At 38.3% G+C, this 14737-nt stretch overlaps 2 protein-coding genes across 3 annotated transcripts in view; both read left to right on the top strand.

Annotated features, from left to right (window-relative positions):
* Positions 1 to 4192, top strand: part of PIR (pirin) — a 97303-nt gene extending 93111 nt beyond the window's left edge. For both annotated transcript variants that reach the window (XM_036271285.1, XM_036271286.1), the window contains exon 10: positions 3919 to 4192. In XM_036271285.1, the coding sequence (XP_036127178.1) occupies positions 3919 to 4031 (113 nt within the window). In that variant the 3' untranslated portion in view covers positions 4032 to 4192. The remainder of the gene's footprint in view (positions 1 to 3918) is intronic.
* A 551-nt stretch (positions 4193 to 4743) lies between these two features.
* The window catches only part of VEGFD (vascular endothelial growth factor D), a 33911-nt gene continuing 23917 nt past the window's right edge, over positions 4744 to 14737 (top strand). Inside the window, exon 1 of the mRNA XM_036271422.1 lies at positions 4744 to 5126. Within this exon, the coding sequence (XP_036127315.1) occupies positions 5028 to 5126 (99 nt within the window). The 5' untranslated portion in view covers positions 4744 to 5027. The remainder of the gene's footprint in view (positions 5127 to 14737) is intronic.

Genomic DNA, 14737 nt, shown 5'->3' on the forward strand with positions numbered 1-14737 from the left:
ATTTACTTTTTACCAGGGTTGATTGAAATGCTTTCCAATATTAATACATTTAATCTTCAGAACAACCTTATGAGGTAGGTTCTCTCATTCCCATTTTCCAGATGAGGAAGTGAAGGTGCAAAGGTTCATTGGCTTGCTCATGGCCACATAGTTGGATTCACACTCAGGCTGTTTGGTTTCCAACCACCCCACCCTTCTGCCTTATGTAGTGTCAGTTGCCCCTCACTGTGCCCTGTGGCTTCTCTGGGACACGATTGTTGACAGTGGAACTAGGATTCAGTCACTAACTCCTGACCCCATATTTTGTGTTCTTTCTACTATATCAAGGTTTTACATCATGAGAGATTAAACTTATGCCATTTTTATTACTGGGGAGGGAGTTCAAAGGTTTAATTAGAAAAGAGATAAAAACTGTAGTGTAAAAGAAGATTTATAGGATTATCAACAACTATCAAACATTTTTCTTATTTATAACCCTTATAGTTGATCAATTAAAAACATGCTTTCTGGGGTATGTAATGTACAACATGGCAATGATAGTTAATAATACTGTATTGTATATTTGAAAATTGCTAAGAGAGTAAATCTTAAAAGTTCTCATCACAAGAAAAAATATGTAACTATGTAATGCATGTTAAGTAGACTTATTGTGGTGATCATTTTGCAATATCTACATATATCGAATTATTATATTATACACCTGAAACTAATAAAATGTATGCCTATTATACCTCAATTTAAAAAATAAATAAATAAATTTGCTAATATAATAGCAAAAAAAAAAAAAAAAGAGAAAAAGGAATAAAAACCCAAAACTTGCTTTCTGGTTTCAGTTTTCTTTTTCTTCTTGAGGATTTGAGGAGATGAGCTTCTTCAACCTGGCTTTGGAGGGCTCCAAACTTCCCTCATTTCTCAAAGCGTGGTCTGTAGAACAGCAGCATCAGTACCACTCAAGAGATAGAAGTGCAAAGTTTCAGACCTCACTCCACACCTTAGAATTAGAATATACATTTACATAAGATTCCAGATGATTCATGGGCACACTATAAATTGAGAAGTACAGAAAAATACCTCAGAAAAGTGTCAAAATGGAAGCCCAGAAGTGCACCATTTTTACAGAAAAAATAATTAGGGGATGGGAGAAGTGTTCCACAAGTCCAAACTATAGCAAAAGTATGACATGCAGGAAATCAGTCCTTGGCCCAGTACCTGCTCTCATTTTCTGAGTTCCATTCCCTTTCCTCCATGTGTCCTTTAAAAAATTGGCTTCTTGCCCTGGACAGTTTGGCTCAGCAGTTGAGCGTCAGCCTGCAGACCAGAGAGTCCCGGGTTCGGTTCCTGCTAAGGGCATGTACCACAAAAAATAAATAAATAAATAAAAATAAAAATAAAAATAAGCCCTGGCCAGTTTGGCTCAGCGGTTAGAGCATCGGCCTGTGATCCAGAGAGACCCAGGTTCAATTCCCGCTAAGGGCGTGTACCTCGGTTGCAGTTTGTCCCTCGCCCTGGTTGGTTGTGTGGGTGGCAGCCGCTCGAAGTGGCAGCCACTCGATGTGTCCCTTTCACGTCGATGTTTCTCTCTCTGTCTCTCTCTCTCTCTCTGTCTCTGTCTCTGTCTCTCTCTCCCCCTCCCTCCCTCCCTCCCACTCTATCTGAACAAAAAAATGGAAAAATGTCCTTGGGTGAGGATAAAAAAAAAAAAAGTTGGCTTCTCCAGGGTACCTTCTTAGATTTATTATTTATTTCACACATAAGGGCTCTTTCATTTTTCTCTACTTGATTGCATCAATCTCCAACTGCAGAAGTGATTTCTCTCATGAGCCCCAGATCCATATTTCCAACAATATACTGAGCACCTCTGGCAGGAAGCCATTTTATTTTCTCCAGCACCTTCATGTCAAAATATCCAGACTTGAACTCCTTGCTCTACCCACAGCCTCCTATGGCCTATATCTCAATTACCCTTAACAATTCTACCATCAACAGGCCTCCCAGGTCAGACATCCTTTTTATCTTGATGCCAAAGTTTTCTTCAAAAACTGCAAATCAGATCATGTTATTCTCTACTTAACTCTTTGGTGATTCCTAATCACCTGCAGAATTATGTCCAAACTTCTTTCAGTAGATGGAATCCAAAGCCCAGAGGGGTCTGGCCTCCTCAAACACATCAGATTCCCCCGTGCCCCTCATCCCGATCCCTTCTTCAAACAGTGTGCCCCCATTCTCAATTCCTCCAGCATGCTAATCCCAAAAATGCTGTTTCTCCATGTATGCCTGTTCAAACATCACCTCCTTTGTGAATCCTTTCCTGGACCCTTCTTTCCCTTTCTGTACTGATTCCATCCATTTTACATACTTTTATCATTTCATGTATCACACGGCTTATAATAATTTGTTTGTACATCTGTCTGTGTGGTAGATTTGAAGTCGTTGGGGGCAAAGGGTCTGTCATTTGTCTGTAGCTCCTAGCACAATGTTTGTCCTTGAATAAGCACTCAATTAATACTCGATAGATAGGTAATTGAATGAATGAATGAATTCAGAGGCTTTCTGCCTGTTTCTCTTTGTATGGTCATCCTATTCCCTGCAACATCCCCAAAGACCTCAACATCATCAAGGCATATTATAGTGAAGGCCAAAGCCCTGATATGCTAACAGTGGTTAAAAGATTCGAATATGTGATTCCCTCCAAGTAATACAATTCTATTTTAATTTGGGTCTCTCTGAGAAAGCTCCTTAGATGAGAAACTTTTATAAAGGGAATGTCAGGAACCTCTGCATACCAGTAGAAGAAATATACTGAATGGACAAATCTGTCAACTGCTTTCACAATACTGCAAATGCCATAGAGGAGCTATCCTTGTTTATCCAATAGATCTTGGAGTGTACAGTCCAGGACATTGTCCCTTTGCCCCCATAGTATATGAAGAAAAGGGAAAAGACAGACACTACAGACTTCTGCACTTTTAGGAAAAGATGAATTCAAACCTAGGAATTAGACCAGCAAACTCTGACCCATGGGCCAAATCTATACACTGCATGTTTTCGTAAAGAAAGTTTATTGGAACACAGCCATGCCTATTCATTTTCATATCGTCTGTGGCTCCTTTTGCACTTCAGTGGAAGAGTTGAGTAGTTGAGACAGAGTGTTGGATCCCAAAATCTAAAATATATACTATCTGGCCCTTTACAGAAAAAAGTTTGCCAGCCCTTAGAGAAGGCAAAATATGATGCTTTCTTGACTTGAAATTTTTGTTTATTATCAACGAACTGTTGCTAATTTTCAAAAGTGACTTAGACCGGTTATGTAAGTACACAGTCTCATATATTATGTAGATACCAAATTTGGATGAGATTTGCCAGTTCTTTGTACCAGATTGGTTCAGTTCTTGACATTAGCTGGTACTATATAGCTACCACTACAGTAAATCTTAAAAGTTCTCATCACAAGAAAAAAATGGATGTTAACTAGATTTACTGTGGTGATCATTTTGCAATATATACTAATATAAAATTGTTATGTTCATACCTGAAACTAATATGATATTGTATTTCAATTATATCTTCAAAAAACAAGGAAGGAAGAAAAGCCTAACAACTACAAAATGGTTATAAGAACCAAACCTAAAAATGTTTTGAATAAAGAGACTGTCATTGTAGATGACAACCTGCAAAGGATGAATGAGATGTAATTGCCTTTGTTTACCTAAAGTCTGGTCTTTATAATGAAACATAATCCTAGTGAAGAAATTTGTATTACCATCTTTGGGGATTGGATGCTGTGAAAATAACCTTTTACTGTTCAGATATGCCTGGAATTGTTTCAAGTTAAGAACTACAAAAACCCATACCATTTCTAGTGGTAGAAGAGAATGTTATCATCATCCAGAACTTTCTGAATGTCTCTTTCTGCCTTAGGTCCATTCGTGATGAACACCAATGAAGAGATTTCTCAGGCCATTCTTGATTTCAGAAATGCAAAAAATGGGTTTGAAAGAGCCAAAACCTGGAAATCAAAGATTGGAAACTAGTGAAGAGCACAAGAGCAGGTCTTGATGCTTTCTGGAATTCTGCCATTTGTGGCATCCATTCAGTTAATGCATTCATTTTTCAAAGCTGACAAAGCCGGTGCTTCTGAAGAATTCCACACTAAAATGATAACATGATTTTTATAGCAATGTATGTGAGATATTTCCTGGCACATGCAAATAAACCTAATTGTTGCTTCTTTAAAAATCAGTATTCTTCATTTCATGTATGTTTGATTTTCATGTATGTGTGGATACTTTGTTATTTTTGTGAATGTGTGGGATTTTAAAGCATATTTGATTGCTTCTGTGTGTCACTGCTGTTTGATATGTGAGTATCTGAGATCCTTTCCTGAGCACTGCAGTTTCGATACACAGTCATGCCTATGTGCAGAGGTTTCACATTACAGGTTATCTACATTAAAATAACAGCAGTCCTGAGCGTTTGAGTCAGTTTTTAAAACATCCCTGCTATTGGTAGGGATGTGACAGGATTACAGCCAAGACTTTCCTGCATTTTCTGCCAAAATCTGTGTCAGATTTAAGACACATGCTCCTGCAAGCTTCCATGAGGGTTGTGAAAAAAGTTGGAATCCAGAATTGGGTTCCAGCTTTTCTGTAGCTACAAACATTGGTAGCTACACCACCTCTTTACAAAGCAGCTAGAACCTGGGGCATAGGGTGGAGAGAGTTTTTAAATTTGCTGGGCATGAAATGGATTTAAAGTGCTTTCTTATTGCAAGTGGAAAACATGTCCACCTCCTGATTATTTTTGGAGCATGAGAACATTTGAAAGTTTTTCATCTCTCTGTCCACATAAGATTATACAAAAACGTACCTTGACTAATTGAAGTTGTTTCATTGGATTTTTATCACAGTGTATTTATTTTTCCATGTGCAATCTTGGGGTTTCGAGCTTTCCTTCTGGAGAATGCCTTTTGAAATAGTTTTTTTTCTAGCTGATTGATGTCAACTACTTCATAATCAGTGGATATTAAAATGTTCAAAATGTACAGACAATGGGCAGTGGTGAATATTTTCATGATGTTTTATCTGCAGTTGGTGCAAGACTCCAGTTATGAACATGGACCAGTGAAGGTAGGTGAGCTCAATTTTTAATACAATGCAGATTTTTTATTGGCTTACAGGAGGACTTTCTTTTTTTGCATCCTCAATTTGTTAATGAGTGTTCTGTTTCTCAGGCTCACTCTGATTCTTGCTGTGAGTGTTTGAAAATGCTGAGGGCTGTTTTGGAGATGTAAAAGAACATGAATGAATATTCTGGAATCTTTTCAGATAGGGAAATTTCTCCTCAGTTGTATATGTGGATAACATAGTGATTTGCTAATGAAGCACTGATTTATTTTTGTGACACACATAAGTTTGTGGACCATTTATTTTCATGTCATTTGTGAGCAGCAAATGTTAGTTAATTTAGTTTGTTAATTACTTCTGTCAATGGAAACCTATGTGCTCTCCACAGAAGTTTTCTAATTTTCCAAATTACCCATTGCCACCATCTAGAAAAATATTTTCTCAGAAGTTAATTTGATATTTTGCTCCTTGAAACGTGTAAAATTCAACAGTAATTGAATCTTTGGTTCTATGAGCAAGCATTATATGGAACCCAACAGAATGAGAATAATGCAAAAAAATTAACTGGGATGTTACTGACTGAGCAATATTTCACCCAGTTTTATGTATTTCATAGATTATTATTTTTTTTCTACTTTCTATTTTGAAAATGATTCTGATATAATTGTTTTGACTGAAGTGCTAAATCATTATTGATTTAGGAATTTCTGGCTGTGAGCAGACAATCAGATGTGGACTTGAGATTTTGTAGCTGTTGTTATGACATGCATTTTCACCAGGGGTGGTAGTGCCCTCAACAGGGGAAATTGATCCTTGGAGCTGAAAAAGTCTTCCTCTTGTTATGTATAAAGCACAGATAAACATACAGTACATAAACAGATACACAGTATATCTATAAAGGGTGAACTCTGTGTTAGGGATAGACAGTCACCTTGTCCAGCAGTTTATACTTTCTAATTTTCCAGATTCCAAATGCACATGGGAGAGGTCATAGTTATTCAGCTCCCCTTCTTTTCCACCAGCCTGAATGTTGGATCTTAATGCCAGGTTACAGGTGAAAAGGAATCCAATTTTGAGCCTATGTAACAGGAGAAAAAAAATCTGACTTGTTTGAAGCAAGTAAGACTTTTCAGGCTGTTTAATTTTTTTCTTAAGTGCACAAAACTCAGGTTTATATGTGCCAGGTTCATGGAGTTTCACCCGCCCCCCCCCCCCCCAACTTTGTTGTCTGGAGTTTAAAAATGTTTCCATTGTACTTTGAAAACATCAGTGTATTTGATGGAACCGGAAGAGACTGATTTGTTGTAATTAAGTACTATTCTTGAGATTGTTCAACTTTTAAAGAACACAGACACCAAGAATTCTTTAGGTGTCCTGGGCACAGTGAGGTTTTAAATGTTTCAAATTTACTGCTAACACACAAACTTATTTAATGGGGCAATAAAGGAAAGCATTTGAATTTGCTTGTGACAGAAATCATGTTCTTACACAGGGAAGATACAGCATTATATGCTTAGCAATACTGTTAGCGATTTCCTTCATATGTATTAGAATTCCCTTTAAAAAGTAAAGCTACATATATATTCTGCTTATGTCCACCCAATCCCCAGCTAAATTAAATATTTCTGACAAGAAGGGAAGGTTGCCTATAGTTAAACACAAGTTTTGTTATAGATGTGACTGAATGGTGAGGGAAGGATAAGGAGGTTCATCACATTGATTATAATACTTTTCCTTTCCCTTCCAACTTTTTCTTAAAAGAAAATCTAAGAAGAAATATGTTTCTTAGTGTCAATGATCCTCTTGTTTAAATTAAAATTTAGAATGAAAGCATATTCAGGATAGTAGTGGTTTGAACACTGGGGTATGAATTTTATTTTTTGCTTTTTGAGATGAATGTGTTTTATTTATTATAAGACATTTTCAGGGTCTTCCTCAGTAGTAGGTCCATGAGAAGGTTCACTCTACCCTCCCCTCTTCTAACCACCTCTTTTCCAGAATGGATGGCAATGCAAGTTCTATCCCTAGATTACTCTTACCCCATTGTCCTCACTTTCTAGCCTTGAACATTCTCCTCTTTTTGTTTTCAGCTTAGACTAGAGTTGCCTCTACAATAGTTACATGAGTCTGTGAACATTTTTTCCCTGTAGCAACCACATAAAGAGATGTTAATACCTTGGACAATTGTGCTTAATGACATTTGGGTATAAGGCATCCTAATTTCATGAACCTTGCCTTGCCACTTGTACTCAAGAGAGCTATCGGGGTAGGCAATGCATGAAATTTGTGAAATGAGATAAATATGTTTCAAAATCACAGTTCAAAACTAATCATCAGGGAGATGCAAATTAAAACAACAATGAGGTATCACCTTACACCTGTCAGAATGGCCGCCATCAACAAATCATCAAACAACAAGTGTTGGTGAGGGTGTGGAGAAAAGGGGACTCTAGTGCACTGCTGGTGGGAATGCAGACTGGTGCAGCCACTATGGAAAACAATATGGTGTTACCTCAAAAAATTAAAAATTGAACTTCCATTTGACCCAGTGATCCCACTTCTAGGAATATACCCTAAGAAGCCTGAAACACCAATCAGAAAGAATATATGTACCCCCATGTTCATAGCAGAACTATTTACAATAGTTAAGATCTGGAAACAGCCCAAGTGTCCATCAGTAGATGAGTAGATTAAAAGCAGTGGTATATGTACACAATGGAATACTATGTAGCTGTAAGAAAGAAAGATTTCTTATCCTTTAAGACGACATGGAGGGACCTGGAGATTATAATGCCAAGTGAAACAAGCCAGTCAGAGAAAGACAAGAATCCCATGATCTCACTTATTTGTGGAATATAATGAACAAAATAAGGTGATGAGCAAAATAGACCCAGAGACATAGAAGTAGGGTTCAGACTGATAAACTTCAGAGGAGGGGGTGGGAGGGAGAGAGCAACCAAAGAACTTATGCATATAAGCATAACCGATGGACATAGACAACAATGCTGGGGGGATGGGGATGGGCGGGAACGGGAGGAGGGTGTCAATGGGGGGAAAAAGGAAAACCATCTGTAACAAAATTAATTAAATAAAAAAAGAAAGAAATTCTTCATTCTGAAAAACAATCTACTATATATACTGCTTAGCTGCTAAGTTTCTCATTCTAAGCAGAACATATTTTGTCTAGAAATAAGGGTAACCCAATGCCTATTTTTGACTCAATAATATAATCAGATTAACCATCTAGATGTGGGATCTATTTCTGTGTCTATTTTCTTCAGCTTCTTTTTATACAGGTAGGATGGTCATATACAGTTGTACAGGGTGTGCACTGCACAACTCTAGGAAGCTTCATCAACATAAACTCGCATCTGTATGTGACAATCCTGAGTACAGTAATATAGACACTCTGGGCATTTTATAAATAAATACCTGCAACCTTACTGTCCCGTCGTTCATATGACCGTTTGGCCAGCACTACTTCTAGTTTATTTGATAAGCTACTAGGGGAAGCCATCCTCCATAAATCTTTTCCAAGTCACTGATGCAGACATATCAGTAGAGTTATGAAGGAATAATTCTGGTCATGATAGGCTTTCCCAACTCTTTTCTGGCAAAATTTGTTTCCTTCTCCCCACCCTTCCTTTTAGCCCCATCTTTACCTCACTGGTGGAAGAATATTACTTGGTGTTGGAGTCATTCAAACTCTGCCTAAGACCAAAATAAGTCTGGATCCATAGACTGTGGGATAACTCTAGCTTTCACAGGAAAGCCACATGGCTGACAAGACTTCGTAACCTTTATATCACTTGCCTTCTCATGAAATTGTCTCTAAAGTGAATTGAATAACTAGGACTGAAGTATACTTTTCATATTTAACTCCAGGAAGAAGACCCACCCCCACTCCCCTCTTTATTCCCACTTCCAAAGTCATGCACAGGAAAGTCCATTGAATTTGTTGTTAGTCAAATGGCCCAACAAGTTCTTGTCCACTTTTCTGTTGGGCACAGTCCTTGGCATAAAAAATACTGAAATGTTTTCCATTATTTTCTTTTTCATTTATGACCTTGTAGTTGAATGTGTAGAATTACATGCTTCTATACACAGACATATTTTATCCTAGTTAGTAATGTTTAACCAGTGGATGAAGCTTTTATATCACTATATCATATTATTGGTATTTAGGATACAATAGAACCACCTGTATCTTATATCTTGAATATAGTACTTCTTCATATGACTTATTTTTTAATTTAAAAACCTGATTTAGACTTGTAGATAAATCTTTACTCTAGACCCCTAAGAGCTCTAGAAAAAAAAATAACATTAAAGCAGAATATTGAACAACTTCCATTATGGAACCCCTCTTGGGACAGGTTTATTAAGACAATTTATGGAATGAAAATATAATATTTGGACACGTGGATGCTTCCATGTAGTACCTGACATAATAAGATCTGGAACTCCCAGGTACATTTATTATTATCACAATTGACTAGAGTTACTAGAGACATAGGTATACAAATGACAGTAAAATTGTTTCTGAACACATTTCTAAGCTCAACTCTTTTCTACCACTTGAGATTAGTAGAGAGGGCAGGAAACTGTATAACTGGCATGACATCGAGTTGAGACATTTCTTATTTGGTTGTATTTATGGTAGCAACTCCACTTTTCTCTTTTTTGCCACTAGTTCTAGTCTCTACCAAGAGACTAGGAATTCATAAAGCAAAGACACTCTGAGGTCCCAGCTGCATCATGAAAGCCCTGAGTGGTTGTGATATCCTAATTCATAGAGGATTTCTCCCTTACCTCTCATTAGAACTCTTTGGTTTTTGACAATTCATTTTTCTGTCGAGTACCTACAACCTCAGCACTGATCTCAGTGCTGAGAATGCAGCAGGAAATAAGACAATTCAACTGTAATGAACTTATATTCCAGGTGTGGCAGGCAATATACCAATCTATAATAACTCAGGGGTGATAGTGCCATAAAGAAAGTCAAGCAGGGCCCTGGCCGGTTTGGCTCAGCGGTTAGAGCGTCCGTCTGCGGTCCGGAGAGGCCCGGGTTCGGTTCCCGCTAAGGGCATGTACCTCGGTTGCAGTTTGTCCCCGGCCCTGGTTGGTCGTGTGGGTGGCAGCCACTCGATGTGTCCCTTTCACATCGATGTTTCTCTCTCTCTCTCTCTCTTCCTCTTTCTCCCTCCCACTCTGTCTGTACAAAAAATGGAAAAATGTCCTCGGATGAGGATTAAAAAAAAAAAAAAAAAAGAAAGCAGGGGGAGGAGACACAGAATAATGGGTGAAAGAGACTTCTCTGATTCGGTTTCATTTGCGCAGACTCCTGAAGGAAGTAAGGGAGGCAGAGGCCACCATTGTGCAATGGCCATGGTGAGGACAGGGAGGTGACTCGGGTGTTTGGGTATTAGCCAGGAGCCGGTGTGACAGGAGGAGGGAGAGTGGAGGCCAGCGCTGCAGTCGTTGAGGTTGAAGAAGTAGCCAGGGAAGATCATGTAGGGTATGGCTGTGTTTCTGTAAAATTTTATAGCCACTGACATTTGAATTGTATATCATTTTCATGCATCAGGAAATATTCTTTTTTTCATTTGTTTCAATCATTTAAAAATGTCATAAAAATAGTTCTTAGCTCATTGGCCATACAAAAAGAGACCACAGGCTGGATTTGGCCCACAGGTCACCATTCATCAACACTGATCTATATCATTACACTATTTTGTCCTCTTCATAGTATATATCAGTACCTGACATTTTTGTTTGCTTATGTCTAAGCTTATTGCTTTGTTATCCTCCATTAGAATGAAAGCTTTTTGAGAACAGAGTCTTGTCATTATCTTGTTTACTCCAGTGTCCCAATCACCTAGTGCAAAGCCTATAATAGAGTGGATACTAAAAAAGTATTTGTTGACTGACTGATGGAGTAGGCTTCTACAATTTTGAGATACCCAGTTTATGAACTGCTACATTAAACAGTCGCTAATGTCTACTCTTATCATGGTTTGTCTGATTTCATTTTTTAAAATCCTAAAGTATTTTTATAAGGCAGTTTACTCACCCTGGGCTATTTTCCTGTGGGGATTAGAGAGGATTTGCTGGAGGTATCAAAGAACACTTCAGTGTTCTTCCAGCTGCAAGCTATTATATAAGTGTTCACTTCTAGGAGCCAGTTATAGAAGTAAGTTGCCTTAGCCCATTATTCCAACTTGGTGGTCACAGAAAGAGAGATGGGAAAAGCAGCATTTGGCCACATAGAAGATCTTATTAAAACTTGGACACCTTGATCATCTTCATCTTTGAGATTCTTGAGAAGTGCTATCTATGTTTTCATTTCATTTCATATCAGCTGGTTTGTGAAGATGTGGTAAATTATGGCAAAGTACTCTCTGATCAGACACTTTGTCAGACTAGGCCAGGATATGCTGCAATAATAACCCCAAATCTTTGGGGCTCACAAATAACAGAGGTTTATTTATTGCTAATACCACATGACCATCCTGGTTCATCCAGGGTCAACTTCACATCAGGATGAAACTGGCTGAGCATCCACATCTTTAAGTCATTAATCACCATGATAGAGGGAAGGAGAGCCCTGGAGAGTCTTGTCCCAACAGTTAAATGCTCCAGCCTGGAAGTGACACACATCACTTTTGGTCACAGGCCCTTGACTCACCACCCCATCGACCACAAGGGGCCTGGAAGTGCAATCCTTCTGTGTACTCAGAAAATAGAAAGCTGGAAATATTTGAATGGTATTAATGACTAACACACACAACTTGAGTTGCTTCTAAATGTTTCTGACCATACCTCTGTGATGGGAAACGGCCATGGTTGGACACTGAGATAGAATCACTGAAGGAAGACACTCGGGGTTATTTCTGCTGCTCAGGAGGCTCCTTCTCCCTGAAAAAAGGAAAGCTGTACATTGAGTTCAGTAAACATTTGTAGAATGTCTCCATGTGCCTGGCACATGAATGGAAGTGATTTTTTTTTTAATAAACTAAAGAGGTCTTAATTATTTGCGTGTCTTACCAACAGCCAGGGAGTTCAATTTGACCTACGGGAAGGTTCATTTTAATACTGAAAACTTTAAGTAACACTGTAACATTTTGTAATGAGTCTCTTTTTGTCATTCATTGTTACCTAAATAATTATAATACTCACATGGAGAAAAGGATTGCTTTTCTGAAATCTAGGTTTGAGTAACATTATTTCTGCAGAGAGAAAATGACACATGTTGAGTATTGCTATAGCAAATATTTTGTTGTTGCATACTGCTTCATTTTCGAGAAAGTGAGGAAGAGTGTAATTTTGGTTGAATGAATACCCCGAGTTCATCCTAAATAAGAGACTGTCCAAAAAGAACAGAGTAGGATGATAAAGTAAAAGCAGCCTTTGTAATGGTGTATTTGGTTCATAACTACACTGTCACAGCAAGATTCAGAATCATTAGTCATCTTAGACAATGCAGAGGATGATGATGAGGAAGAGAAGGAGAGCAGTGGATGTTGACATGGACCACTGAATCTTTAGGAAAAGAGGTGAAAGGGGGCATACTGTGCTGCAAGCCCTTTTACAAGGGCTGCCTTGTAAAAAGGATGATGAAGTGTTGTATACAGATCCTCTGCCCATCTAATGGATTGTGTTATACTTAGGTTGAATTAGGACTGTCACAGTTAATTATTGCCACGATAATGCTGTGTAACAAGCCAGTCCAAATTTCAGTGGCTTCATACATAAAAAAATTATTCTCACTTATGTTTCTGTGGATTGGCTGGGAGTTAAGACTCAAGCCATAGGTTGAGTGTGGGTCTGCCCCACATGTGTTTCCTCTTCCTTGGATCAGTGGGCTAGCAGGGGCAGGTGCTTGTGGTGACAGCAGAAGTGTAGGAGAACTGTGCACTCATTAGTACATTTCAGTCCTCTGCTTGTATCATATCTTTTAATGTACTATTGCTCAAAGCAGGTCACATATCCAAACATCAATGTGACTGAGAAATTGCTTCATTCCTTGGAAGGGGTGGAGGAGGCAGTGAAGTTGTTTTTAATAGCCTAATTACCATAAAACCTTTGGGTTGTTTTCTTAGACATTGGACCCTTGATCTTTGAGATCAGTGATAAAGAGACTGTAACTCAGGAATATATATACTCGGGGTTATTAAGAGCATCCTTTTAGAGTTTTGCTACTCAAACCCATCCCACACTCATGTACCCCCATATTTCCTAAGCACAAGTGCATCAAATAGAAGCAGAGACATGAGTAGAGCACAGATTCAAAACATGTATAGGAGTGCATAGACATCTCCCCAAATGCTAGACAACATGGCTGGGGAGAAAACCACCAATAATAGTCATCAAATTGGAGGCTTTGAAGATCCCAGGCATCTTAGCCCTTTATTATCCTTTTAAAATACCCAGACAGCTATGCAAAGACACTCACAGAAATGCATACATGCTTGTGTATGTACATGAGCGCGTGTGTGCGCGCACGTGCACACACACACACACACACACACTTTTCCCTGTGTTTGTAGTTCCTTTCCTTAGTTTAAGTCTAATTAAACACCCTGGGTTTCTCATATATATGCATTTAAATATAGAACTGCATAAGCAAAAGAGCTGCTGGTAGCATAAACCCCCCTCCCACCCCCCACCAAATGGCCAGGTTTCTGGATTTCAGAGAAGAAAGTCCAGGCCTTTTGCTGGTTCCAGCTGAGCATCTGAAGCAGCCATAGCCAGGGCAGTAATTATTAGCAAGTGCCCACATTTGATATGCCCCCTACTGTTAGGTACCATCTATTGTGAGTAAGGCCAGACTCTAATAAGAAAATACAAAGGTTTAAGAAGTGGGTCATTTTTTTCTTCATCCATCTATAAAGATATACGTAAAGACTTAGTAGATACGTTAAAATTGGCTTTTTATCTAAAAATACCTCCAAGAAATGTTTTAAAAAGAAAAGGGTGCCCTTGATTTACCCTGGAAAAGTTTTTCTCTTTTAAATTTTTATTTACTCTAATTGGAGTTGCCCCGTTTTGCTCTTTTCAAATCCACCTCTCTGGTTACTAAGGAAAATCAAGAACCATCAGAGTCCTGTAAACCCCAGCACAGGACCAGATGCCCTGCCCCTGAAAAAGGAAAGAAAAGAAATGAAGTTTATTCAGTGCCTACTCTATACCTGATCATTTTCCACATATGACCTTATATAATTTTCACATCAGCTCTGTGAAGTGAGTATTATTAGTAATGCCATCTCTAAATGAGGAAACCAAGGCTTAAGGAAGTTCAAAAATTCACCCTCAGTCAAATAGCTAAAAAGGAGCAGTGCCTGGATTCAAAGCCAGCTTAGTTTACTTTTTAAAGTTACTATATAGTAAAATCAACATTATTCCATTTTGATGTGCAATTCTATGAAATTTAACACATATATAGATCTGTGTAATCACCACCACAATCAAGATGCAGAAAATTTTTCATTTATGCTACCCTTTTATAGTTACACCCTCCCACAGCCTCTGATCTCTTCTCCATCACTATCATTTTTTTTTTTGAGACTGTCATAAATGGAGTCATATAGTATGTAACCTTTGAGATTAGCTTC

Source organism: Molossus molossus, unplaced genomic scaffold, assembly GCF_014108415.1.
Source record: "Molossus molossus isolate mMolMol1 unplaced genomic scaffold, mMolMol1.p scaffold_m16_p_2, whole genome shotgun sequence".
Lineage (NCBI taxonomy): Eukaryota > Metazoa > Chordata > Mammalia > Chiroptera > Molossidae > Molossus > Molossus molossus.